Here is a 25,252-nt window from a genome sequence, read left to right on the forward strand (position 1 = left end):
ATTAAATATATTAATATCTCTTTTAGCTTTCCGAGGAACTCTAGCTCTATGCAAATGCTGAAGACTCATTTCCACAATTCTTAAAATAACTGGGAAAAGCCTGCCACAGCCACAGCATGCCAGGTGCTCTATTCCAGCAACACAACAGTCACTGAAGTTCCTGTTTTGTATTTCTCTTTTAAATTACTAAAATACACTTTTTGGCTACAAACTACTTGAATGAACTCTTAGAAGAAACAAGAAAATGGTCTTATACGTTTCTCACCTCTGTTTTTTTCAGCACTGATCTAAATTAAAGTCAGTGTATATTGTTACTTTCAGGCAGGACTCTGTACCAAAGCTGTGATGCCCTCTGCACATTATGTGGGCAGATGATAACGCCTTCAGAGGAGCTGCATCCTGTATTTATTGCTGACAACCCATATGAGGCACTGCAGGGTATTCCAAGATCAGTCTGCGTGGATCAATTGCCTGGAAAGCCCCAACACAGAAAGCACAGGGTGATCTACATAAAACTACATGAACCAAGTCCTCCTGAAAACTACATGAATCAAGTCTTTGTGTCTGCAGCATGTCCTGCTAAAAGCAGAAAGGTTTGTGGCTAAATGGCAAATCACCTATCACAACGGGTCACAGATTTCACAATGAAAACTGCCTTTAAAACTAATGAGAAACCAACCAACCATTGTTGTTCCTGAATTCAGTCATAGATAGCTGTGAGATCTGCTGCTGCAGTTCCAGCCCCGGTCAGCAGGAGCCCAATCCAGGTACAACTTGATTCCTCAGGGCTTGTATTTCTAAAGGGCCTGACTGGGAGATGCTAGGAAGCACTACGAGGTTTGTCTCAAGCCTTTCTCCCACATGGCTCCACGAAAGGATGCCTAGGGAAACCGAAGGGGTGGCAGCACTTGAAAGAACAGAAACAAGGAAACGCAGCCACAAAACAGAGGTGCACAGACCCCTCCGTACCATCAGCTTGAGAAAGACAAAAGCACATCACCTGCCTGCGGAGCACCAGGACAGGGCGCAGCGTAACGCAGGATGCAGCCCTGCCTCCCCACCTTCTCCTCCACAAAGCACGGCCACAAAAGGCTGGTGACAAGGTGCCGTGGTGTGCATACACACACGAGAAACAGGGAATGGTGCACACTGCTTACACCTAACGCACAACCAGAAACGTGTGAGTGTGTACAGGGTTATGGTTATTGTGCAGAGTTACACAAACACATCCAAGCCCCCAGCGTTACCAGTGCTACCACAAGGGCTCCAGACTGGGAGCACACGTTTTCCAGTGCTGGCACAGGACAGCGTATCTACGCCTGCTGGTAACAGCTGAGTTTTTGTTCATTTCTCATAGTTCCTTTAGACGTTTCCACAACCTGCAGCCACCCTAGCTGCTTGTTGGTATCAGACAGGTTGGCTCCTGGTTGTACCTCTTCTTTATCCTATTAATTTGGCAGCCAGGATGGTTACCACCTGCTGAGCAGTGCTGTACCCCAGCTCTATCCTGAGCGAGCCCCAGCGCTGGGCACCGCCACCGCCACTGGATGGATCCCACAGAGCTCGGGTGCCCCACACACCCGTCCCCACTCCAAACCCAGCAGGATCAACAACTGCAGGCTTCCCGTCACCCACCTGGGAAGGAGTCCTGACTGCCCCAGGATATAGGGAGTGTTCTCCACGCATCTGCCTACACTTCTTTCGGGCTAGGTGGGCATGGGTGCTCGACCATGGGAAAAGCAAGGCCTCTCCCTGCCGTGGGCCACGCCGTTTGCTGGCACATCCTGTAACCCTGCTCCTACCCCTGGCGTTTTTGTAGGGGTCAAAATTTAAAAACTGACTACATGCAGGATTACCACAGCACCACTGCCTGCAGCAGCAGCCATACACCCCTCTCAGTTCCTCGTTGCTGTTCAAGAGCCACGGGTTCCTTCCAGCCTCCATCCTTCAGCCTCACACTTGCACCCGGGGGTGTTTCTCTCACCTCCACTTCCAGGCTTCAGCGCACTCCAGACACAGGAACTGCGTGGTACAAAAAGTCACAAGCAGCCAGAAGTCTCTTGCCTACCTCAAACGTCATTTCACTGAACACCACAGCAGTACATCCTGTAAGCTTTCCACCCTACTATTTAATTCCAAAACCAAGATCTTAAGAAGAGTAACAAACACAGGCTACTCCACATCTCAAGGGTTTGGTTTGGAAAGTTTGAGCTCCCTTAGCCTGCAGCCCAGGTGAACTTTAGTTTACTTGCAGACTCAAGAGCTTGTCTAAACCTGCAAGCTGCACTTGATTAAAATTAAAGCTGCACAAAATTTAATTAAGCTAAAGCCATGTAAGTTCATACCTGCACACATCTATTTCAATTTGTACCTACAGAGCTCAGCCTGGACAGCTGCACTGGCTCAGACTGCAAGCGCAGGGCAGGCGGGCATCATTCATTCAAGTCACCCTCACTCCACCCACAGCCTCCTTCACTGCAACTGCAATGAATGAACAAACAAGTTTATCAGATGATTTATTTCTTCTAGCACGTAACTTCTAAATGGGTAGCATGGACAGCAGGCAACTAACCAGAACTCAGTATTCCCCGTTGGGGCTTGTTGCTCCATAAGCACTCTGGTATCTATTTTAAAATTTCTCGTTTTGTTATATTTTTCTTTTAAAAACAGAGGGCATGTGACCTGCCCTTGTTTGAAGTACTGAAACCGCAGCCTTGCAGGTCAGAAACTGAGTTCAGCACCCTCCTAGGACAACTGCAGATGTTGTGAATGCAGAACAGTTCCATGGAGTCATTACTCACAATACGGCCATGCCAAACGTCCCAAAGACCTGCACAGTTATACCACAGCTTATTTAGTCAGAAAGAAAAAAAGGTTGTCCTCGATTAAATCTGAAGCAGATTTACAGATTTAAGAAAAACTACATTAAGTTTCTGAATTTCCCCAAATCAGTGCACCAGAAAATTAAGCGTAGGTTGGATATAGAAAGTTACTGAAGCAATACTCACTGAGACAACCGCACTGTTGAAATTCACCTGTAGGCTGCAGCACACAACTGGCTAACACCTCTGAGCATCTAACAACCTGCTGAGCTACGTTTGTTCCCACACTAATGTGAACCACCATGTCTTGTCTGATGGATCCCTCCAGAAAGACGTGGTCTAACAACACTACAGAATTCATTGGTCTGGATTTTCATTCCTGTGAGCCACAATGTGTAAACATGCCAGCAGGAGAGCAGATGTCTGCACTAAAGGAATGAAAACGTCTTTTCCCAATCATTAGCAGTTTGACTTCAATTTTTAAGGCAAGCTATTTGCTGCTTTTCCACTCCTTTACTGAGTAGCTGAACTAATCGAGACAACCTCACCTGAGTTTGACAAATTTAGGTAGGCCCATGTCTTCCAGAAGAATGCACTTGAGCTATCTCCTGCTCCTACCTTGAGCCAAATTTGACACAGAGCTACTGGTATTTAAAGTATTCAGTGGTAACTATGAAATTCTCTGAAGTGCCAAGAATCACTCTGAATTGACAAATAACAATTACTAGATTCTGCACTGAAAACACTTCCCCGCGGTAAATATTTTCACCCTGAACATCTGGAGCTACTGCCAGGCAAGATCCAAGTCCATAGGCATGTGTCTGGGATTACAGCAACAGGGCTTCCACTTGTTCAAGCAATTGAACTTCTTAGTTTATTTTAGCTGCAAGTTTCACCAACTTCAACAAGTACAACCACGATGGTACAGGGACCTTGTTCTTAATCCCTCCAAGAGAAGTAAGCTTAAAGAATGGAAAAGAGAGATGCAGTCCGTGGGAATATGTGCAATGAAAGCTGGAGAGGGACAGCTTAAACTCAATGGCACTGAATAGAAGAACAAAAAATTGTGGATTTCATTTTTCTTGTAAATGGTACAACAGTTTTTTTTTGCCTTCATTAACCAGGAAAACTGACTATTTATAGTGTACAGAGATAGCTGTCTGAATATATTCATGGATCAGGAACTTAATTACATAGGTTAATAAATCTTCACGGTCAGCTTCTAGCACTTTTTGCATAAGAAAATGATAATTTACAAGATAGGTTTTTTTAATTGATAATTCACTATAAAGTGCATTTAGACAAACTTTTGCCCAATGTAGCACACAGAAGCCAACATTTCCAAATTGCTGTAAAAAGAAAGTCTTTCTTCTTATGCCTTAAGCACATTTGTTGATACCTTTTTTTTTTTTCCCAGTTTGACTCAGTCAGTAAGCTCTCTCTAGTTGTTGAATTCAATTAATGGTTTCTGCTCAGAATATCCCTATTCACGTGTTTGGAACTAGATGTGACAATCCCACTTCACTCACCTGTTGAATGGAAGAGACAAACACTCTTCTCTCAGCTGCCAATTAATTTCTCAACTTTTCACAAGTTCATCACTGAACAGGACCATCAGAGTCAAGCATAACAAATGTACCTTTGCCGAACAGGCTCCTGGAGCCAAAAGCTGCCCCAATGCTTAAGCACGCTGGGGTGCCAGGTGTGCTGCTAGCAATTACTGACAGCAAGTTAATTTGACTCTTAAATATCAACCACCTAATAAGTTTACATGACTACTAATAGCAACTGTAGTCCCTAACACAGCTTCTCATTTAAAATGCAGACTTAATAAAAATAAATAAAAACAAAGGAAACAGGCAAGCTTTTTATGTATCCTTTATAAAAGGAAGGATGTATTTCAGAGCTTGGATACAAGGTTAAATGATTTTTGGCCTTTGTTTCAGACCCTCTCATCTCAGTAGAAAGAGCTGCAGCTTCCATACACGGGAAGCAGGAGACGTCACAGGGCCCTACCCGCAGCTATGGGCTTTCCTATAACCCAGCCCCAGAATTGCAGAGTGGTTGTTTACCTTTTGTTGAGAAACACTGCCAGAAGGATGAAACAACAAAATCCACAGCGTAGGAGACTGCAGGAGTAGGTGGATGATGATGCTGGGTCAGAATCAAGACAGGTTGCTTCAGCTAGGTACCCGTCCTGCAGGGGGGCCTCTCACGGGGCAGCACCAGATGCCTGCATGCTCTGCCAGAGGAACTACACCCTGCACATCGATGTCACCAAAGATCAAAAGGTCCCGTGTAATGGCCGTCTGTCTGACCCTGAAGCTGAAACCTCAAGTCCCACTTTCAGATTGCCTCCACACACCTCAGGCCCTGCTCGTCAGCATCCAGCCAGCAGCACTGTGCCCAGCTCTCCCACAACCTTAATGCACGCCCAAGCTGCTTGATGGAATTGGCAATAAAAACAGCACGTGGTACTAGAGGCGGGGGGATTCACTGTTTTTCAAAACAGGAGTTAAAATTCCATCCACAGAAACACTGCATTAAATATACCTTAAAACTTGTTAACTTCTGGTACTGAAAAACTGCCTTCTGTATTTCCGTGTGGCAATGTTTCTGGAGAGGAATGGAGAAAGCACACAGAAGTCACAAAGACTATTATATACTCCAAGTGTTTCCAGGTGACTTCCAAGCAAGGGCAAGAAGCTGCAGAGGAAAATGCAGAACAAATTGCCCATCCTATAATCCAGCACACCTCAGTCACAAGCTAATTCTTTTTTGTCTAAGAGATGTTCTTGAGGCAGACACTTGCAGGCAACCTCATATTAAGAAAAAAGTTCCAACAGTTTGTCTGTATTGCTGACAGCTTTAAAAATAAGTTAATTCACTCTTTTATAGGCAACCAAAGTAATGAACTGGAATTCCTCCTGTCCAATGCAATCCAACTTTTCCACTGGCAAAAGTCCCAACAACCTTTTTACTGGCACTTAGGAATTTTTGACTACAAAATATGGATTGCCTCCATGCCCGTGAGACTATCCATCAAAAAGGACAGCCATACATTACGGACGTTGACATTAAACCACAAATTTCCTCTAAGGGGAGATACAAAGATGCCTCAATAAACGAGTTCTCCCCAGTAACAAGATTTTCTTCCCAGACTTGAAGTACCTGACAAGCAGTAGGCGACACCGTCCACGTCCAGCTCCGGGGAAAAGCTTTGCAGGATCTGTCGTTCTGGAGGAGCACGGGTGCATCCTGAGAAACACACCTCCTTAGATGCATCCCCCCACTCTGCAACAGCCCCGCCTTTCACCACGCAATACGCTTACAGGCTGCTGCTAGAAAAAGGTAACAGCTGATGCAACCTCAGCAATATGTAAGGACAAGATAAAAACCTGAAAGGATGCCACGTTGTAAACCCTGGACAGTGTCCACTGCGTCAACCTCCTTTACACAGAAGCCACACCAGGAGACTGTCACTCTCAACACACCAAAAGTACCCCAAGTTCATCCCCGAGCTGAATTTCGTGACGGCCTCAGCTCAGCGAGCAGGCAGCCGACGCACTCTCAGCAAGCAGGAAGTTGCTCCTGACCATAGCTACCATACAGGGTTCAACTAAAACCAAAATAAAAAGCTCCTTCTCCTGCAGCTGTACTGGAGGATCATTAAATACAGAAGATGTGCTTAAAATGTGCTGTTACCCAAGATGATGAAGGTGGCACGGGCGCTCCAGCTCACGTTAATACATCTACAGCCCACCGTAAGCACTCAGCCAGCCCATACGCAGCCCCAAGCCACAGTCTGATGTTGACAGGTGGAACCAAAACACCTCAATTTTCTAGAACTAATGCAGGCGATGAAGCACAGAAATATACCTGTTTATGTTAAAAAAGAGAACTTGGTTCGTATGAAAAAAAAAGTAAGCTAGTTATTCAGGCAGATTTTTAAACCTAATCCCAGCTACTAGGGATTGTTTGTTTCCTAAGTGACTTGGGAATTTTTAGGAATTGGGAAAGGGAAAGAAAAAATATTTAAAGCAATACAGGCAAAAGGTTCCCATCCTCACCTGCTCCTACAGCGCTGAGAGCACATTATATTGAATTTCTGTACTGAAGAACAGACTTAAAATTATCCCTCTCTAAATGGCCACTTTGGGGGTGGGGAGCCTCAGGAGAAATCCACCAGAATCCACCCTGTCTTCAGGGTCATTTCCAGCTCTTACTGAATGACATACAGCAACAGCCCCCCAGCCCCGCCAACTAACCCAACTCCAACTAATACTACATGTTACGCAGCAAGCAAGACTTGGGTATTGTAAGGCTGTTAAACACCACATGCAATTCATTTTACACTACAAATAGGTTGTGTACCCTAAGCCTATCCCTCCTGCTCTCAGCTGAAAACCTGCACCACTCACTAGGTGTGATCCCAAGCGGCTGTACAAGGAGAGCTGCGCACGTCTCTCACCCACTCAGGTCCCCTCTGCCTGGCTTCCTGCAGCGGGGGTCACCAGCAGAGACCACCCCCAGCTACCAGGGCTGCAAGAAAGCTGAGCCTCCCTGCCCTTCCACTGCTACAATGTCACCGCATCAACCAGGAGCAATTAAAAACAAGCAACAGGGAAAATATTCAGGAAGTTTTGAATGTTCTTCCACTGTCTTAATGATTAAATATTCAAAACCAGAAAATACTTGGCAGCTTACTGAGAGCCTGTTGATGGTACAGCAACCGATAACAAGCGCCCTACCTGATGACAGATAATCCTTTTTCCATTAAATCAAGAAAGCATTAAAATTGAGATACTGGCTAACTCCACTCAAAACAAAACCAAATCTTAAAATTCCCATAGATCTGAGGAGCACAAGACAGCATTCCAACAACTCTGGAATTTTTAGATGTATTTAGGGGATTTTTCTCACTGGCTTGAAAGAACCGATTTGTGCCAGCCTTCTGTCTGGGCTCTTTCTGGATGACAGATCATTGCAATTTTATCTACTTAATTTACCTTTTAAATCATCCAACAATAATCTTTCAAACATGCAGTCCAGCACTCTATCTGGACTGCTCTAGAGGAATGCTATGAAGTGACATCCATTTCCTACTTTGAATTTTGAAATAATGAGATTCTTCTTTATATATGAAGCTTTGCAATATTAGATATTAGAAAGGCTTGAACCAAAAATCCAAATTTGGATCGTGATCTGAATTTTGCAGCTCTGGCCCTTCTCCAAATACTTCTGTTTGGCAAGCTGCAGAGTGGAGTAACAAGAGAAGGCAACATACATAAGTTATGGGATCTGTATAAAAACATTAAGCTCAACCCCTGTGCTCAACCACATACACACACAAAACACCCCAAGCCCCAATTAATAAAAAGATTAATCAGAGCTTCAGTATGAATCTGATCACCCAAACCTGAGAAATACTGACATCTTAACCAGTTGTATTGTTTTAATTTTTATTTTTCCTTTAAAGAGCATTCAGAAAACTTGGGGTATGGCTCTGAGTGTGGATTCCTACCTGCCATGGTGTACACACGTGCAAATCACACACAATTGCTTCAAACTGCAATCAACCCACCTGCAGAGGCCTGAGGTAACAGACCTGCAACTCTGTGCTTATTAAGAACTCATTAGAAATGCCACCCTGAAAACCACAATGTCACACTGTCTGACTTGCTTCAACAGCGAGACATCCTGTGGTGGTAAGGAAAACGCTGCTGAAACAAGGAATTGCGTATGTTTGGTCCTGTGAAGTCAACAATTTCACGTGCTCCTATGCATTTTAAATGAACAGCAGTAGAACTTAGCCGAGTCTTACTATTTGAATACTGCTTTTCTCCCCACATACTTTATTAGATCCTATTGTTTCAAGGAACAAAGAAAAACAAAGCCCACGAACAAGGGTGAAAACCCCACTCTTCCTAAAGGCAGCTTTACAGAGCTCGTCTCTCCGCAAAGCCGTTCCACCCAACTCAGAGCCAGGATATTCAATAAAACCTCAACTCCATTCTCCAAAGGTTACCGAAAGGTCAGCATTCATTTTATTCGGGTTTATTTTCTAACCTTGTAAAAATGCCTGCAGACCAAATTGGCTTCCACACCTGCTGACCTAGAAACTCCAGCAGCATGGTGGCCGTGCCCCGTTCTGGCAAGCTGCTGCTCCTCCCACAGCGCCCTGGCACCGAGCGCCGCGTGCCCGGCGGGCTGGGGAGGGAGGAAGGGTTTCTCCACAGCAAGGGGAGCGTTGCAGCAGAGGGCAACTCTTCCTTCAAGCCCCTGCAGGGAGAAGGGATTCTTCCAGCAGAGCTTCCCCCAAAAGGAAGGTTTCCCCCCAAAAGGTGCAGGTTTTATTTAGCCCACCTCAAGAGATCTGCACCACAGATGGTTACGCGCTGGCACTGTTCAGGATTTGCTTATGGTCGAAGAGAAACAGGCCCAGAAAATGATCAGACAAATGGGTTTATGGCAACAGCGTCCCTAGGAGATGGCTCTCACCTTCCAAGCGTGGTTTTCTCTGCAACAGCAACACGGGAGCGACCTCGAGCAATGCACATGGAAACAGGAGTCGAGTGTAACAAACCCCGCAGCCCGTCCCTCCCCATTTGAGGAAGCAGAGCATGAAGAAGAATGAGATGCTGCTAGGTGCTCTGTCCACGAAGGCCAACCTCTCCTGAAATCACCATGAACTACTCTAAAATATGGGTCCATAGCTCAGTTTTTGCCTGTGTATTTCACTGCTTATATACTACGTTGGGAAATACATTCAGGACAGGGAAGTCTCACAATCACCTGCAAACAACAGACCATAAGGACAGGGAAAACTGAGTTAGTGACAAGAAATATTTGGAGTTTCACAACACCTCTCAGTTGAGGAGCTGGAATTACTTTTTCCAAGGGGCTAAACACACCTCTGATGTTACTTAGACTTACTGGAGTAAGCGTAGCCTGTACATTTGTCAACAACTATTTTAGCTCTTCCTCAAACTCACCAATAACCTTTTATTAAAGATTTTTTTATTATTAAAGACTTATAAAAACTTTGTTTTACATCCTCAGCAATGAACTGGCCAGAAGGAAGGAGGGCTTGGTGCTCTCTGGGCTGGGGGCACAGAATAACCAGGAAGAGCCTGTAATCACTTACAGGAACTCCAGCTCTCCACACAATTTCAATAGACCGTTCAACAAAATGTAGAGGCTTTTTTTTTTTTTTTTGCTTTTGCTTTTATTCCCCGTCTTCCTCTCTCAAGCTACAGAAAACTGAAAAATTGTACAAGCAGATGGATTAGTCTATAGATGAATCCAACCTGGCTCAAAAAAAGAAAAATCTTAAAAAATATACATAAGGGGTTATATGGGAAATTCAACTGTAGAAGAAAACTACCAAAAAGGTGTTTGCAGCCACATTTTCTCAAAGCCTGGAACACCCTCTCAGCTTCCCTCTTCATTGTCAGGTATCTTGTTAAAAATATTAAGACTGTCAATCATTTTTTCCACTCACCCAACCACACAAATAAGTAGTAATTCCTATTACGAAAACCCTCAATGGCATTTCCCAAACTGGGGAGCATTTACTAAGCCAGCAGCCTCAGTGGCGACGTACCCTTGCCGACAAGAACTAACGAGGAGTGAGAGATGCAACTGCGGGAGCAGGAGTGACCTAAGTCATGACAAAGAATGGCACTTTCCAAAGATTAGAAAATAGTGATATTCAATTCAGCCAACCTGGTTTTCCAGCTCAATACAAAAAGCCCAGAACTCACCGAGGCACAATTTCCCTCCTCCTGCCCCTTCAACAGGAGACAAACTGGGCCTTAGACCCACGTAATTTAGCACTATGTGGCCCAGCTCACGTGGTTTTCCAGTACAACTTCTAGCTAGGGGAGGGATTTGAAGACAAAAATTACAGATCTGAAGCCTACACCCACATCCAGTTCAAAAGTCCAGAAAAGCAATGCTTGGAGTTTGCGACTCTGCTGCCCAGTCCTCAGCACGGTTCACACAGGAGATATTGGGGACGGGGAGGTGAGAAATTAATCTCTGGGGCAGAATTACGACACTCAAATCCCAACAGATGCCTTTAGGACAAAGAGCTGAGATCCTGGCTAAGTGAAAGCAAGCGGGACCAGCTTGCACACAGACACAAGCACCAGATTACTATGTACACCAGTAAACAAGTACTCATTTAAGAGCCATCACCAGTTATTTGCAATGGTGATCAAGAAAACAAACCCATCCATTTCTTCCGTTCTCGTAGCTATGGACTGAATTTGTGATTAATGCAGTGAGCAAAAGGATGAAATTGCCTGAAGCTGTTGGTCCTTTTCATGCCCCCCAGCAGGAGCAGAGAACCTCAGCCACCACCTTTCTCCCCGGGGATCTCCTTGTCCCAGTCCTCGTGCCACGCTCCTTTAGGTACGTTACCAGCTGCCTTCAGCTACAGGATGTTTTTTGGCACCTTAATGTGATAAGGAGTAGACTCGGTCTTCACCAGCATCTGTCTGGGTACAGAAATATCCCATACAAACATCACATGTTTGTAAATACAGTACCCTCACCCCAAGAAAATAATTGAAACCCCATTAGTCTATATGCTCAGACAGCTGACTGGGGAGGTTCTCCCGCCTCGGGCTCCAACGTCTGCACAAAACGCTATTAATAAATATAAAAGCTCGAAAATGAATCTAAGGGAAATACAAACAGGCAGATTAAGGCCCAGTGTCCAGGGAAGACCAGGGCAACTCACGAACCCGCCCAAACTGACATTAATCAGGTCGTCTGGGCTCCGCAAAGACGTATTCTTCTTAGTCTAGACTTCTAATCCGTCAGTGGGAAAAGACATCTAATATTATTTCTGTCCTTTTCATCGACACCGTAAGAACACGTCCGACTGTCTGAGCAAGTCACACGCTTAACGCGAACAAAAACAGACACGGCGGGGTTGGATGTGCTCGAGTGGGGCAGCTAGGAAAAACACAGCGAGGCAGCGATGAACTTTTCACTTGGGTTTGGCTACAAATAATTCATCGGCGGCAAGCGTGCAGCACACCCGCTCTCATCTGCGCACGGTGCTGTAACGTGAACAAATGCTTCCCGATCTGTTCTTATGCACAGCTAAGACACTCCTTCTCTCCCCTTCCTCAGTCCACACTCATAGTCGCTTTATATAGAAGGGAAAACAAAACAAAGCCCAGACTGGACTCCTACCAAGCACATTTTAAAATCTTCAGCACATATGCTGACTGGGCCTTCAGTTTTAACCAGCAGGACTTAACCTATTGTTTGATTTTAAGGGACTTTGCATGTTCACAATTACTGGAGCTACTTTTGTCAAACTCCATTTTAATCTAATAAACAGAATAAATTAAGTATGAGTTGAAATGCTGAATAACTCATTGTCCCCCTTGAGGCCTACATCACATACTATATTTATATTTGTCTGTACGGTGGAAGGACATGCACAGACTTGTTTGTGAGCCTCAAGTCCAGTAGCTCAGTAGCTGCTATATTTTGCTCCACTATTTTCATTGACAATACATTTTGAAGACTAAAACCTTTTTTTAAAGAAACAAAACAAAACTAAAAATATCCCTTCGGTGCACACAAACGCCTGTGAGAAAAGAGGCAAAAATAAATCCAGACGAGTGCTTATCTAGGTGTGCTAAATCCTTGGGGAAGGAAACGAGGACTCCGGCATGCCAACTGGCCAGCACACACAACTGGCAAGGCACAGGAGGAGGGGAGGAAGAGAAGGGAAAGCAGAAAAGAGGAAGCTCTTCTGCACGTTGCACCTAGCTCTGGTAGCAGCAGAGCTCTGCCATTTTCACAAGCCCTCCCCACAGTCTCTCACACTGTGTATTCATTACCAGCACATGGCTCCTACCGAACAGGACAACAGATCCTGGACTGCAACTGCAGGAGAGGCGACTTGCCACTCTTTTCTCTGGGTGCAGGATGCACGACGTCCCTGGCAATGCTCCTCAGCCTTGCTCCTCAAAAACAACAACTGCATCTACACTACAGCGCGAATTGACACAGAACTCGAGCTCCAAACGAGGTCTGGCTGACAACAATACAGAAATAGGGAAACACACACAACTCGGAGCAGTCACAGACAAAAGCTCTGGAGATGCCAGAGAACAGGTTGTGTTGCAGAAATGACCTGATCTCCAAATACTGCATTTCCGCAGCAAAACCTGCGAGGAACTGACTCTGTCTGAAAGTGGCAGGGAAGTTCCAGCCCCATGCAGAGAGCTGTCAGGTAGCCAGGGAGGAAAGGTCACGCTCATGGGAGGAATGTCTGTGAAACTACCCCAGGAGACAGGGCTGCAAGGTGCTGGCAAAACCTCTGCTGGTCACAGGCACTTGGCACCAGGCGAGCCACTCACATCGGGTAAAACTCTGCATTCCTTTGTACCGAACAGGCAGGCAGGCCATTCATCAAGTGTACCTGAATCAAATAAGCAATCTTCATTTAAAATGCTAACGTATGCGCTCTTTTTCCTTGAAAAGAAAGCCCAGAATAAAAGGGGAGGTTTTGCTTAGTAGCCATTTTGTCTTCAACTTGGACATGATACCTAATCTGAATGTAATGTAAACATGCTCTCTAAGGCTCATTTCCAAACAGCACGTTCATGGAAAGAGAAGAAAATCTAAAAAGGACGTCACAAAATACCGTAATAAATTAGGACAGCGTGAAGATTTCATGATCTAAACAGACAGGAAATTCTGCAGTGTGTATTTCTTCTCTAGGTCATGTTGCAGAAAAAAAACAAAACAAAACAAAAGGTAGCAAGTGTTGATTAAGGACGGGTGAATTATCGCTTACTGTTTCAATTCTAAAAAAAAACCAACCACCAAACAATAGACACAATTTCAGTATGCCATTCAGTAAAATAACCTGAAGGGAAAATTATATTTGGATTTTTTTTCTTTGACAGACACACAGATTCAAAACATAAAAGCTAACTATAGTATCAATTGAGATGCACGCTACATCAGTATGTTTTTATTAGGATGAACACACGTATTTAGCCATATTATATACACGGTGCGTATATATGGAAAGTATGATCTATGATGAGTAACCTATATTTACAATTCCCCAGTTTCACAATACTGTATCAGCCCCCTCAGCCAAAAGCAGCTTTTAAAAGCATACAGAAAATGTAAATACTGCAGGTGGTAGCCTCTTGTGGATTGGGGCTGGGGGGAGAATGACAAAATATTTCCTCTGCAGAGCAAGTTAAACTCAATTCATCTCTTCACCCCAAACGCATGCAGAATTAATATTTTTAAGCGAAACGCTGGTTTTCTGTGAGTTTTTATTTAATTGGGGGGTGGGAGGGACGGGTTACCGGGCAGTAACGTGCGAGCCATCGTGACAAGTTTCGGCCAAAACTGCATTTTGATCGCCAGCCTGGAAAAACTCAGCGAGCAGGGGTGCACGAGGAGGCTGGAAAAATGCCCTCGTGCTGCAAGGCTCTGCAGCGAGCAATGCAGCACCGCGCCGCGCCGGGGGGCGAGCCCCAAAGCGAGCGGTGGCCGTGCGAGCACAGGGGCTGCGCCAGGCGCCGCCTCAGCGAAACGCCTTCAGCAGGTGAGCCCAGAGCCCGGCAGCCCCTCAGTGCACGGGGCCGTCCGTGGGGGGTGGGGGGGCAGAAATCAAAGAAATAAACACCACCAAAACGTGACGAGGCGCGGGGCTGGCAGCCGGGCAGGGGCACACCTGTGTTTTGGGGGGGGGGAGCACAAAGCGGCCGCGCCCCCCCCCCCCCTCCCTTCCCTTCCCCTCCCCTCGCCCCCATCGCGGCGCCCCCCGGCCCTTCCCTTACCAGATGGAGCTGCGGATCTTGTGCTGCAGCGCGCTGGCCTCGCCGCCCTGCAGCCCGGGCACCAGGGCCGGCAGGGCCCCGGGGGGCGCGGGGGTGCCGGGCGGCCGCCGCGGGGGCTGCCCCTCCGCCTGCTGCTCCTCCGCCATGGGGGCGAGGCGGCGGCGGGGGCCGGGGGGGGCCGGGCCGGGCGGGCGGGGTGGCGGCGCGGCGCTGCCCGCTGCGGGCACTAGGCCTCTGCCGCAGCCCTCGCGTCAGTCGCCTTCCCCCGCCGCCCGGGGGACATCACGGGCGGGGAGCCGAGCCGCGTCCCGCCGCTACGCCGCAGGATGGCGAGCCCGGCCCGCGGCACGGCGCATGGCGGCCCGGCCTCCTCCTCCTCCTCCTCCTCCTCCTCCTGCTGCCGTTCCTCCTCCCGCTGCCGCTCGGCGCAGGGCGCCCGGGCGCTTCCCCCGCCCCGCAGCACCTGGCCCGGCCCGCCCCGCGCCGCCGCCGCCGCCGCTCCTCGCCCCGCGGCCGCCCTGCCCGGCCGGGCGCGCAGTGCGCAGGCTCGGCGCTGCCTCAGCGGGCGGGCCGCGGCCGGGGGGGGCTGGGACGGGGACGGGGACGGGGCTCGGGGGGGCCCCAGGGGAGCCCCAGCCCCGGTGCCGTCCCCAGGGAGCGCCGGACGGGTGCGGGTGCTCGGCCCGGGGCTGAGGGATGGGTGCTCGCGCTCCCTGCCCCTGAGGGTGAGCGGGTGACTGCCCGGCTCACGCCGGTCCCAGAAAATGCAGGCCTGAACGCAGCTGGTAAAGCGCTACCTACACACGGCATTGTGCGATTTAGGAGGCCGGTATTGGAAAATGCCGGTGTCACCACCCAAAGCAAGTGTTTCAAAAAGTGCATCTCCGCTCCCATTCCCACTGCTGCGAAGTAAGGTCATCAGCGGCTGTGCCAAGGATGGCGATTTTCTGCTCCTCGTAAAACCTCTCCTCAGAATTACGAAAACGACTTTCTCTTGTTCCTCCCTTCTACTAAAAGCATTTTTTTTTTTTTTAAACTTTAATTGGAAATTTCTGAAGGGCATCCAAGAAGAGAAGAAAGATAAAAAATTGTAATCAGAAGTAAACAAAAAGGCAATCGATTCAAAATCCCTACCTATTATGCTTTTTGCAAGGAAAACTACAGCAACACACTTGTAAGCTGGTAAAATGAAACAAAGGTGTTCCTGGTGATGTTTTCTAGTTTGGTTTCCACTTAATACAAATTGTATCAACAGGGTCGGGGTTGCCTCTGTTGAGATCTTTTGTTTGACCCCGTGAAATCTGAGCCGGAGCTTAACCTACTTGGATCCCAGCCCTAAAAAGATTCGAGCAAATGCATATCTCCCCTTAATTGAAATCGATGGGCCCACACGTCAGAATAAGGTTCAACAGATGTGCATCATGGTTGCAGGACCAGAGACTATTACAATAAACTGAAAAAAATATATGTAATTTCAGTGTTGCTTTCAGCCTAAAACAACAGTTGGAAGACATATTTATTATTTAGTTCCTTGAGAATTTAGTTCCCAGCAACGTCAAATTGTGATCATACTTATTTATAGCTGTATTGGCGTCAGATGACCAAAAAAGAAATTAGTCACATCTACTCTGTAAAATCTGCTGTGCTGGACACACACAGGCACCACAGCACCACCACTGCCACCCTGTAATCACACCTGGTGTTTTAGGGCAGAATGTGATTAAATTGGCACCAAATTAATTAAGTGGGCCAGACTCCCAGCTTGCATTTTTGTGGTGGAACTGGTCACTAGGCTTCAAAAGCTACTTCTGTACTCCCATATCTCACCATCAGTTCACCTTTTTTTTAAATACTTTTTCCTGTGCTTTTTTGATGTGAAGCCTTTCAGCTATAAGTCCATTTCTGTTGCTTGCTGGGTTTGAGTAGTTCTGATGGAACACGCAGAGGCCCCAAATAAAATTGGGTGTAAAGAAAATACTTCCTTTTTAGACCTAGCAGTAAAGAAAAATGTAACAGTTTTTTTCAGCCAGATCTTGAAAGAAAGGGGGCATGCTCCAGCTCCAGCAAGGTCACCGGTGGCTGGTGGCATGACCAGAGGGACTGCACAGCACACATTGGGTAGGAGAGGTGCCCCAGAGAGCTGCCCGGGGCACACGGCCACACCAAACTGCCCCCTGTGCTACCTGAGCATAAACTATCTTTCAGGTTGTTTGGCCTGCTTGGAGCCTCCCCCATGACTGATTCAGCCGATGGGAGTTACTGCTGCTAAAGATTTAAAGGACAAAATCCAGAGAGGTCTGTTATAGAATAGAATAGCATCGGCACAGAGGGCTGTGCTCTGCTCTTCAAAAGCTTTTTTTTATGTTAGGAATAACTCTACTGCAGTGTTTTTCTCACATTCCCATAAAGCACAAGGTTTGCCCCAGGTTTTTTATACACCTGTATTAACCCTGGATGAGGGCTTCTTCCCTTTATGTATTAGGTAGGCCAATAAATGGAGGCCACTTAGCTGGCTCCTGCACAACCAGCTGAACTTGCCTTGTATTTCATACGGCCTTTGTACCTCTGCAAAATGCATGAAAGAAAAATGGCAGCTTCTTATATGCAGTTTACATGGTAATATACAACTAAAACAAAGAAGAAATAGATCCAGAATAATTGTTTAAACAAAGAGGAGCTTGTGCTGACACAATTAACTTGAAGACACCGAGGAGGATTATTTAACTGCTAAGAGACTAACCTGTTCTCAGATGAGCTGACAGAGCACTGAAGACCTTCCAGGAATATCCACCTAGGACCACTGCAACCCTCTACTGCAGCCCTTGTACTTTCTGGCTTTGAATAGTTTTGTTGGACATGTAGATTGAGGCTCCTGGTCAGTACAATAAAAAACAAAAATAAATAATAATAAAAACATAAAGAGGTTAATTTTAGGTCCCTTTATTGTAAACAAAAGCACGTGGTTAAGTTTAAGCATGTCAGAAACCTGACCAGTATTTGCAGGACTGGAATCTTACTTTTACTTTCCCATTTCCCAAATGTCTTTCAAGGAGTGCAGCAGCTGAACTCAGACAAGGTAGGATTTCTGGTCTTGTGCCTCTGTTTCCAGACATTCCCTTTCTGCAGACAGTTTTTGCTCAACTAGAAAGGGATGTTTTTGTATTAGTGCTAAAATTCCTGTCTTTTCTAACTCAGAAGTGCTGGAGCCTATTGTCTCTGCCAGCTGGGGAATGTACTGTCTCGTGCTCTCAAGGAGTAACGTCTTGCTGCCCTTGCTGAGCAGCCAGCACCAAGGGGCGAGTGCTCTTCCCTTTTTCCTGTCAATAGCGACAGATCTGCCATCTTGTGTCCAACGCAGGGCCAAGGAGAGGCCTGCACATTCAGAGACTACACTGAGGGTAAGAGGCAGATAAATAACTGAATATTGCTATCTTCATCCTCAAGACAAGCATAAAACAAATTCTGTGAGGATAACTGCCTTTAAAACCTTGCTAAAAAAAGGCACTTCCTAAAAGCTTTAAACACTGGTTCAACTGAACCCCATTTTGATGCCTTCTTTGCAACTCTTCCTCTCTAAAGTTGTCTGTCTCCAGGTCTCCTGAGCTATGCCCAAGACATCTCCCCCCGGTTCTGACTGTTTTCTTATCTCTATTCATGTGTAGCACTAGTAAAATGAGAGTGCAATAACTAATAGTTCACCTAACCAATTTTCATCTGTAATTTAGCTTTTATGTTTTCAATTATTTTAAAAAATCTAATTTACCTAGAAAATCTTCAAACTCTTGTCACATCAACTGACAGGAGAAACTGGGCTGCGCTCAAACCTCACCGTGACAAAGGGGCTATCTGAATTTGAAGGATAGCCCGCTTGGCCAGGAGTTTGCCAAACTGTCCTGGTTCTTGCAGCATCTGAGCAGTGTGTGTAAGATGTTAATGGAACGGTTGTGCAGCCCTTACTCCATGCAGATTAAGATGATCATCAGAAGCAAGATACCGAGGGTCTAGGTTCACACAGGCCTGGCTATAGCTTACCATGACAGGCCAGACAAGGAGTGTGGTGTCTTGCTGGGATACCATACAGATCACTCACATCCTGGAAGTCACGATAACCTGATGAAATTCCCAAGGTCCGTCCAAGTTCTTCAGTGATACAGACAGTTTGAAACTTTTTGTTTCCATAGACTGCCTCATCTGTAAAGTTTTCTGGGGCAAATCTTTGTCTCAATTTAATTTCAAATGGGATCAGGTGCTGAGTTTGAGAAAGTTATGAGTATGGTGTTCCTATGTATCGCATAGCTGTCTTCAGGCTGCGAGGCATCAATAAAGAAGAAATAGGCACTAACTACTGCAGCCTAAGAAAACTACTTAAAAAGGGACAGTGGGTCATGAAAGTAATGATTCGGACTGTCCTTTACAGCAAGGCTGATAAGTAGGAAGGGAGGTTGTCACTGACAGAAATACCAGAGTTTGATACTTAACTGAATCAGGTTCTGCACTGACATCTTTCCATTTTCAGTTATGTTGAATATTTGATAACCTTGCTGGTAAAAGTTAGGGGTGAAAATATTTTTAGTCAGACCCCTATGCAGATGGGGGGGTGACAGTCTTGTCAGCTGTCTTTCATGCTGACCCAGAAGCTCAGTTTTAGGGAGACTAACAAAATCAAAGACAAGGAGAGAGAAATGCATGCAAGTTTCATGCAACAAAGCAAACAACACCTCAGTCTTTAATTCTTTTCCTCTTGAGATTCAGTAGTAACCTGGAAAGGCAGGAGGATTCAATAGTAAATGTTGCCTGCCTGAAATGGCTTGACCGCAAGGACTGGGTTGGCCCCTGTCTGCGGGGGCTCAGCACCTCCTGCGAATTGCCTTGCTGCATGCAGTGGTGGCCACCTGCACAGAAATGTGACCCAGAGAAGCTCACTGCATAACATGGTAATACAGTAATTCCAGACGGGATAGGAGAGGATGGGAGAGCACCAAATCCCCAGACTCAGAGCCATGTGGCACAGGCCCTAGCCCAAGAAACCATCAATTTCAGTTATGTTGGGCCAAGAGCTGCAATAATAAATAAACGATGGATGTCCTTAATTGCTGCCTGAAGGAATTCTGGAGGATTTCCAAGTCCTACAGCCTCCTGAGAAATTTGTTTGCATTTTCTCCTGTATGTAAATGGACAAGACAGTGATCCAGCGAAACCCAAGTGCTTGTGATTACAACAGTTGTCCTTTGATTCCCCATCTGGTGAGCAGGAAGTGTCTTCAAAGATCAAACACCAGCCTGAGGACACATTCAAGATTTTTGTTCTCAGAGAAGTTGCTCCCCAGAAACTAAGGGAAAGGAAACTACTACCTGCACATTGTGCTCACAGAGCAGACAGATAACCTCACACATCGCTGTGATGCCATAGCCTCGTGTTTCATCTCATCTCTTTCTTCTTCAAGTTCCCAACAAGACAGTAATGTGTCTTGCCTAAGATCTAAGTACCCATCTCATCGCTACTGGTTCTTGTCCATCTGTTTTTAACACTTCGGTTCTTTTTGGTCAAAACTTCAGCTCTCCTCCTGCTTGTCTTCTGGCGCACAGCTCCACCACCTCCAAGCACCATGTCTATTCGTGCGCACACTCCAAGCTGTCAGGACCCTCTCCTCCACACAGCCTTTAGCCCGAAGGCCTGCATCATGCAACTCTTCACAGCATTTGTGCCAGCAGTCACTGTAACTTCAGCATCGGTGGCTGCTGAAGGCAGCACTGCCTGGGCCCAGGAGCGTTGCTGTCGGTGCCTGGTCAGGATGCAGCAGGAAACGTCTGGCATCCACTCCACGACCATCTGCTAAAACCAGGCCTCCTCTGGCAGGAGTCCAACACAAAGTAAATAGAGTTTCACAGCCAGATTTCAAACTACAAAATAACTGAGAAATATGGCTCGCTGCTCCCAGTTTTCAAATTCAAGACATGGAAGCCCCTAGAAGCAAAAATCTTGTATGGATCCTAAGACCTTGGTTGCCAAATGGGTTCATCACAGTAAATAACAGGGAGAGAGTGTACTGATGTAGCCATTTTGCTCGGCTAATTAGTTCAATTTACGCATTTGCTAGTATTTAAGATGGTTTCTTTCTCAAGATCAGTGATGGAGAAAAATTAAATTGTCAAACTGGAGAATTAAGCTTGCAATACATGTTTGGGAAACTGTACAGACAGAAGAGTTCTGAATGTTGCTACTGTATGGTATTTTTCATGGCATAAGAGAGAGAGAAGGACTCAATGAAGTGTGAATGATTTTTTAAAAGAACAGATTGCCATGTATTTTAAAATAGGTCAAGTTTTTGGCCTAGTTTTGTTGAGGGTGCCCCTTAAAGCAACAGGGTTTAATATCCATGATAGTGCCATTGCATTTTTGTTTTTAGCTATGTCTGTGTATAACTGTAGTCTTAAGGCAGAAATGTTCAAGCGGAAGAATACAATGGCAAAGACTGCGTATCTCAGGCAATGTTTCTGAACAAGTTACTCTGAACAGTAAAATCCCAGCAGTGGCCACATTTTATCCTTAATGTGTAATGTTAATCTGAAACAAGCAGCTAAGAAAAAACAAACTATAAATGAAGGCGATGACCAATAAAGCCAACACCTGCACACCTGACTCCTGTCAAACTTGACCTATTAACTCCCTGGAGTCCTGGGAGTACCACTACTTGCTTTCCATATTGAAATTGATTAAATCAATTGATTATTTTTATTTAAGTAGAAACAGAAATACAATAATGGCACTTAGATTGAGGATGCACAAGATAGTACTTACATTAACAAAGTATGGCTACATATGTTGAAAGAAGATAGATTACAATGGTCAGTTGTCAAAGCAATGTGTACATTTAGAGTCTAAAAATGGGCATTCAAGATGTTTAAAAAGGTGGGAAATTCTGCATGCAACATTAATTAATGTAGAATAAATACCATTTCTCTTCTACGTATGTAGCAGTCTGGTACCTATATTTATGGATGCACCTTTGCTCTGGGAACATAGGTACAATGCACGCATATATAATGGCATTACATAGACTTAATTACTCAACGTAATACTCACAGCAGTAATTGAAGTTGGCTTTAGCGCAGCCATATGGAGTAAGACATGACATGAGTAGGATTTTCTCCATCCCAGAGCTCTGGAAAAAGACCAAGTACAAATCAAGACTGGTTGTGCTTGGGAAGTACACAGACAGGACTTGTCACTCTACCTACTCTCCCCTGAGGCAGAGGTGGGAGCTCGGTGCATCGTTATTAAGATAGAGGTTCTTCGCCCCACTGGGTTGATCCATAAGGGATAGTGCCCTTCAGGCACAATCCATCTAGAATGTACCTTCTTGTGGTGAAACTCTGCACTGACCCAATGCACAGCCCGTAATAAACACTAGTTGGCTCACGGTGTTGTACAGTAATAAACATACTGAAGAGCTTGTCACTGCATGCTTCAAGGAAGAAGTACTATCTGGAACAACAAGGTCTACACATACACTTGGTATACAAATCTTTTGCAAGCTGTGGACTTCATTATGAAAACTGTTCATGATTCCAGTTAAGCTGTGATTAAAGGCAAGGCAAAAGCTTCCCAAGCATTCATCACACTATAATTTGGAAAGACTTTAATCATAGAATCATAGAACCATTTAGGTTGGAAAAGACCTTCAAGATCTTTAAGTCCAACCATTAGCCTGACCTACTAAGTCTCAATGCTAACCATGTCACTTAGTGCCATGTCCACACACCTCTTAAACATCTCCAAGGATGGGGATTTCACCACTTTCCTAGGCAGACTGTTCCAACACTTGATCACCCTCTCTGTGAACAATTCTTCTTGATCTAAAACTCCCTTGGCACAACTTGAGACCATTTCCTCATGTCCTATCACTTAACAATGAAGACTGTTTTGAGAATACCTTTGCTTTAAGGATAGTAGTTGTAGTCACCGCTATGGACTAGAACCTTTGTTTTGTACCTGATCCTAATCTGCATCCTCTGCAGACGAACCAGTGTGAACTGCTACACATGTGGCTTTCTGTGAATGGTTTGTGCCGTAAAAAGGCACATGAAGAAGAAAGGGGATATTTCTCTTTGCAGAATACCACAAAGTGCAGGGAAAGTCATTCAGAGAGCTCCCAGGGATACTGATTTGTGAACAGTTCTTTTTCACATGTGAACTCCCACTACTTCCTGCAAGACAAGAATATTGTGCACACAGATCCGGGTTGAGTTTTTGCACTGATGATTCCTTCCAACACTGCTCATAGATCAAAATCACTTTCACTACATAATAGACAACAAATTCTTCCAATAGCAATTCTATTAACTTTCTGTCTGCTACAATCTAAATAATTAGCAGAGATGCTAGGCAGATTTGTGCTGCCTGTGGTAAGTAGCAACAAAACGTTAGTAACTCTGCAATGATCCCATCTCTAATAGCTGACAAAGTCTTATTTTGCAAATAATCCCACTGAAAAGTCTTCCTCAGCATAAATTAAAAATGCCGTATTACTCAGTGAGGACTTGGGGACTAATAATCTGAATCAAGTTGGGAAAAAATAGTCATGTTATCTACTTGGATTGAATGTGTTTATAAACTTCACACGGAGTTCTCCTCCCAGCATAGAGCTCAATGGAGCATGCACATTATTTTTTCTTATCAGGGTGCAATGTAAGAAATGAGAGACTGTTTAATTCTGTTTATGACATTATACAGAGGTCTAGATTCTTAATGCCTTCACCTACTTTTGCAGAAAGTTCACACTATGTGATCCTGAAGTCAGCAGCACATCCAGATTTCAGGTGGAAAAAAACTCTGAGTAGAATACCTGTTATAGGGAACACACAGGATAATTACACTGCATGCTGATGTAAAATGACTGGCTCATCTACCTGAAGGACAGGATCGTATTCTGTTGGACTAAAATGATCTTCTGTGGGATTGGAGACAAGAAAATTGAAAAGAAAATGTTGCTCATAATTCATCTGGCTGAACTCACACTTATCCTTCCTAGGCAATGGGTTTAGCTCAGAGTCAAAATCAAGGTATCAGAAAGGTACCACTGAGATGGGGATGAAGCCAGATAGCTTTTGAGGGAACCCAGTCCATGAGCAGATAATTTGTGAATGGAGGTGGGAGGGGAGGCATGGGCTCCCATGTCAGATGAGTGTGGCAGTGAATGAGTCAGCAGCGGTGGTCACAGACTTCTCGGTACTCACAACAATCTTTGCAGTCGTAACCAATGTGTTTGGGTTGGATCCTCAACCTAGCAAAAAAATCAATAGCAAATCAGTTTAGATAGGAGAAGAATGGCATCCTTTATCAAGATGCTTTATCAATGTCTTAACAGTTTATTGCCAAAACTTCTAATTAGTTTAACAGTTACAATGTCACTGCTCTTACAAATCAATACCACATACAGCCAAGAAACAGCCGTTCTCAGACTCTCAGGCTTCTAACATTTCTCTAACAATTCAAAAGAAAAATAGACCAAAGTATAAACATCAATATGAGAGAGGACTTCATGTCCTCTGTTATTTTTAAAGTGAACCCAAGAGACGGCTGATATATTTAAATAGCTTTTTAATTAACGTTATGTGTGAAATTATAGAAATTCAGATAAAAGCTCCCAGTTTACAACTGATATAATTTGAGCATAGGAGCAAAGTGTGGGGATTAAAATGGATAAAATCATGGATTTTACTCTTTGGGATAGCACTCAGAGATTTTCAGCAGTTTTAATCTGAATAAGCTCTACGGGAGCAGCTCAGTTTACAAACCAGCGCATTTCAGATCTGGGTGTTTTATTACCACTACCATTACAAACAAGAACGAGAAAATAAATAAATCAGGTCACCTTGCTAACTTCATTTTCCTGCAGCAGATCATTTTCTTTCCTTTAGGAAGTAAGGAATAGAGATCTCTTTCAACATCAGTAAGAGAGGGATCAGGGGCAGCTTTCCCTCTGCTCTTCATTTTCACTTTAACCTGTAGAGTGAGTTGATCACATTCTGTTAATTAAAATTTCCCATGTTAGGCAGTTTTGTTTGGTTGAGGTTTGTTTACTTCTCCTTTCAGGTTTTAACAAAGTCCTCTCCCTGAATTCTGGCAGAACTCAAGCTGAGGAATCCAACCGTTTAAGCCAAGTTTAAGATACTGCCATTTACACAGTCCTGTGAGGGCCAGATAGCTAAATGTGATATCAGCCCAGGACCAATCCTTTTCCCAAATACAGGCTGTGTTTTATCCACATTCAGGAGGTAGGTTGGCCAGAAATAATGTCTAGTCCTTTTATTAACATAGCAGGCACCCAACTTAGAGCTGTGCCTATTTAGGCTTCTAAAAACAGTTTGCACTGAATATGCCCTCTGGCTTCCTGGCAAGGCTGCTCCCATACCAGTAACTTGATCTATGCACTCATGGTCACCATAACACCAGCCAAGCACATGGAAATAAGAGCATCTTTAGAAAATACCTCAATGGGTTAAAACAGCAGGGCACAGCTACCAAAGCGATGTTTGAGATTCCTCACTCTGCAATGCAGGGAGAGGGGCTTGGTACCTTCTGGCTGTTTGC

General features: G+C 45.1%; 1 protein-coding gene across 1 annotated transcript in view; it reads right to left on the reverse strand.

The window, feature by feature from the left end:
* Window positions 1-14,972, reverse strand: part of RFX7 (regulatory factor X7) — a 54,229-nt gene extending 39,257 nt beyond the window's left edge. The window contains exon 1 of the mRNA XM_084293365.1: window positions 14,660-14,972. Coding sequence (XP_084149491.1) covers window positions 14,660-14,805 — 146 coding nt within the window. The 5' untranslated portion in view covers window positions 14,806-14,972. The remainder of the gene's footprint in view (window positions 1-14,659) is intronic.
* Between the last annotated feature and the right edge of the window lie 10,280 nt (window positions 14,973-25,252).

Source organism: Netta rufina (assembly GCF_964035555.1).
Source record: "Netta rufina genome assembly, chromosome: 11".
NCBI classification, from domain to species: domain Eukaryota; kingdom Metazoa; phylum Chordata; class Aves; order Anseriformes; family Anatidae; genus Netta; species Netta rufina.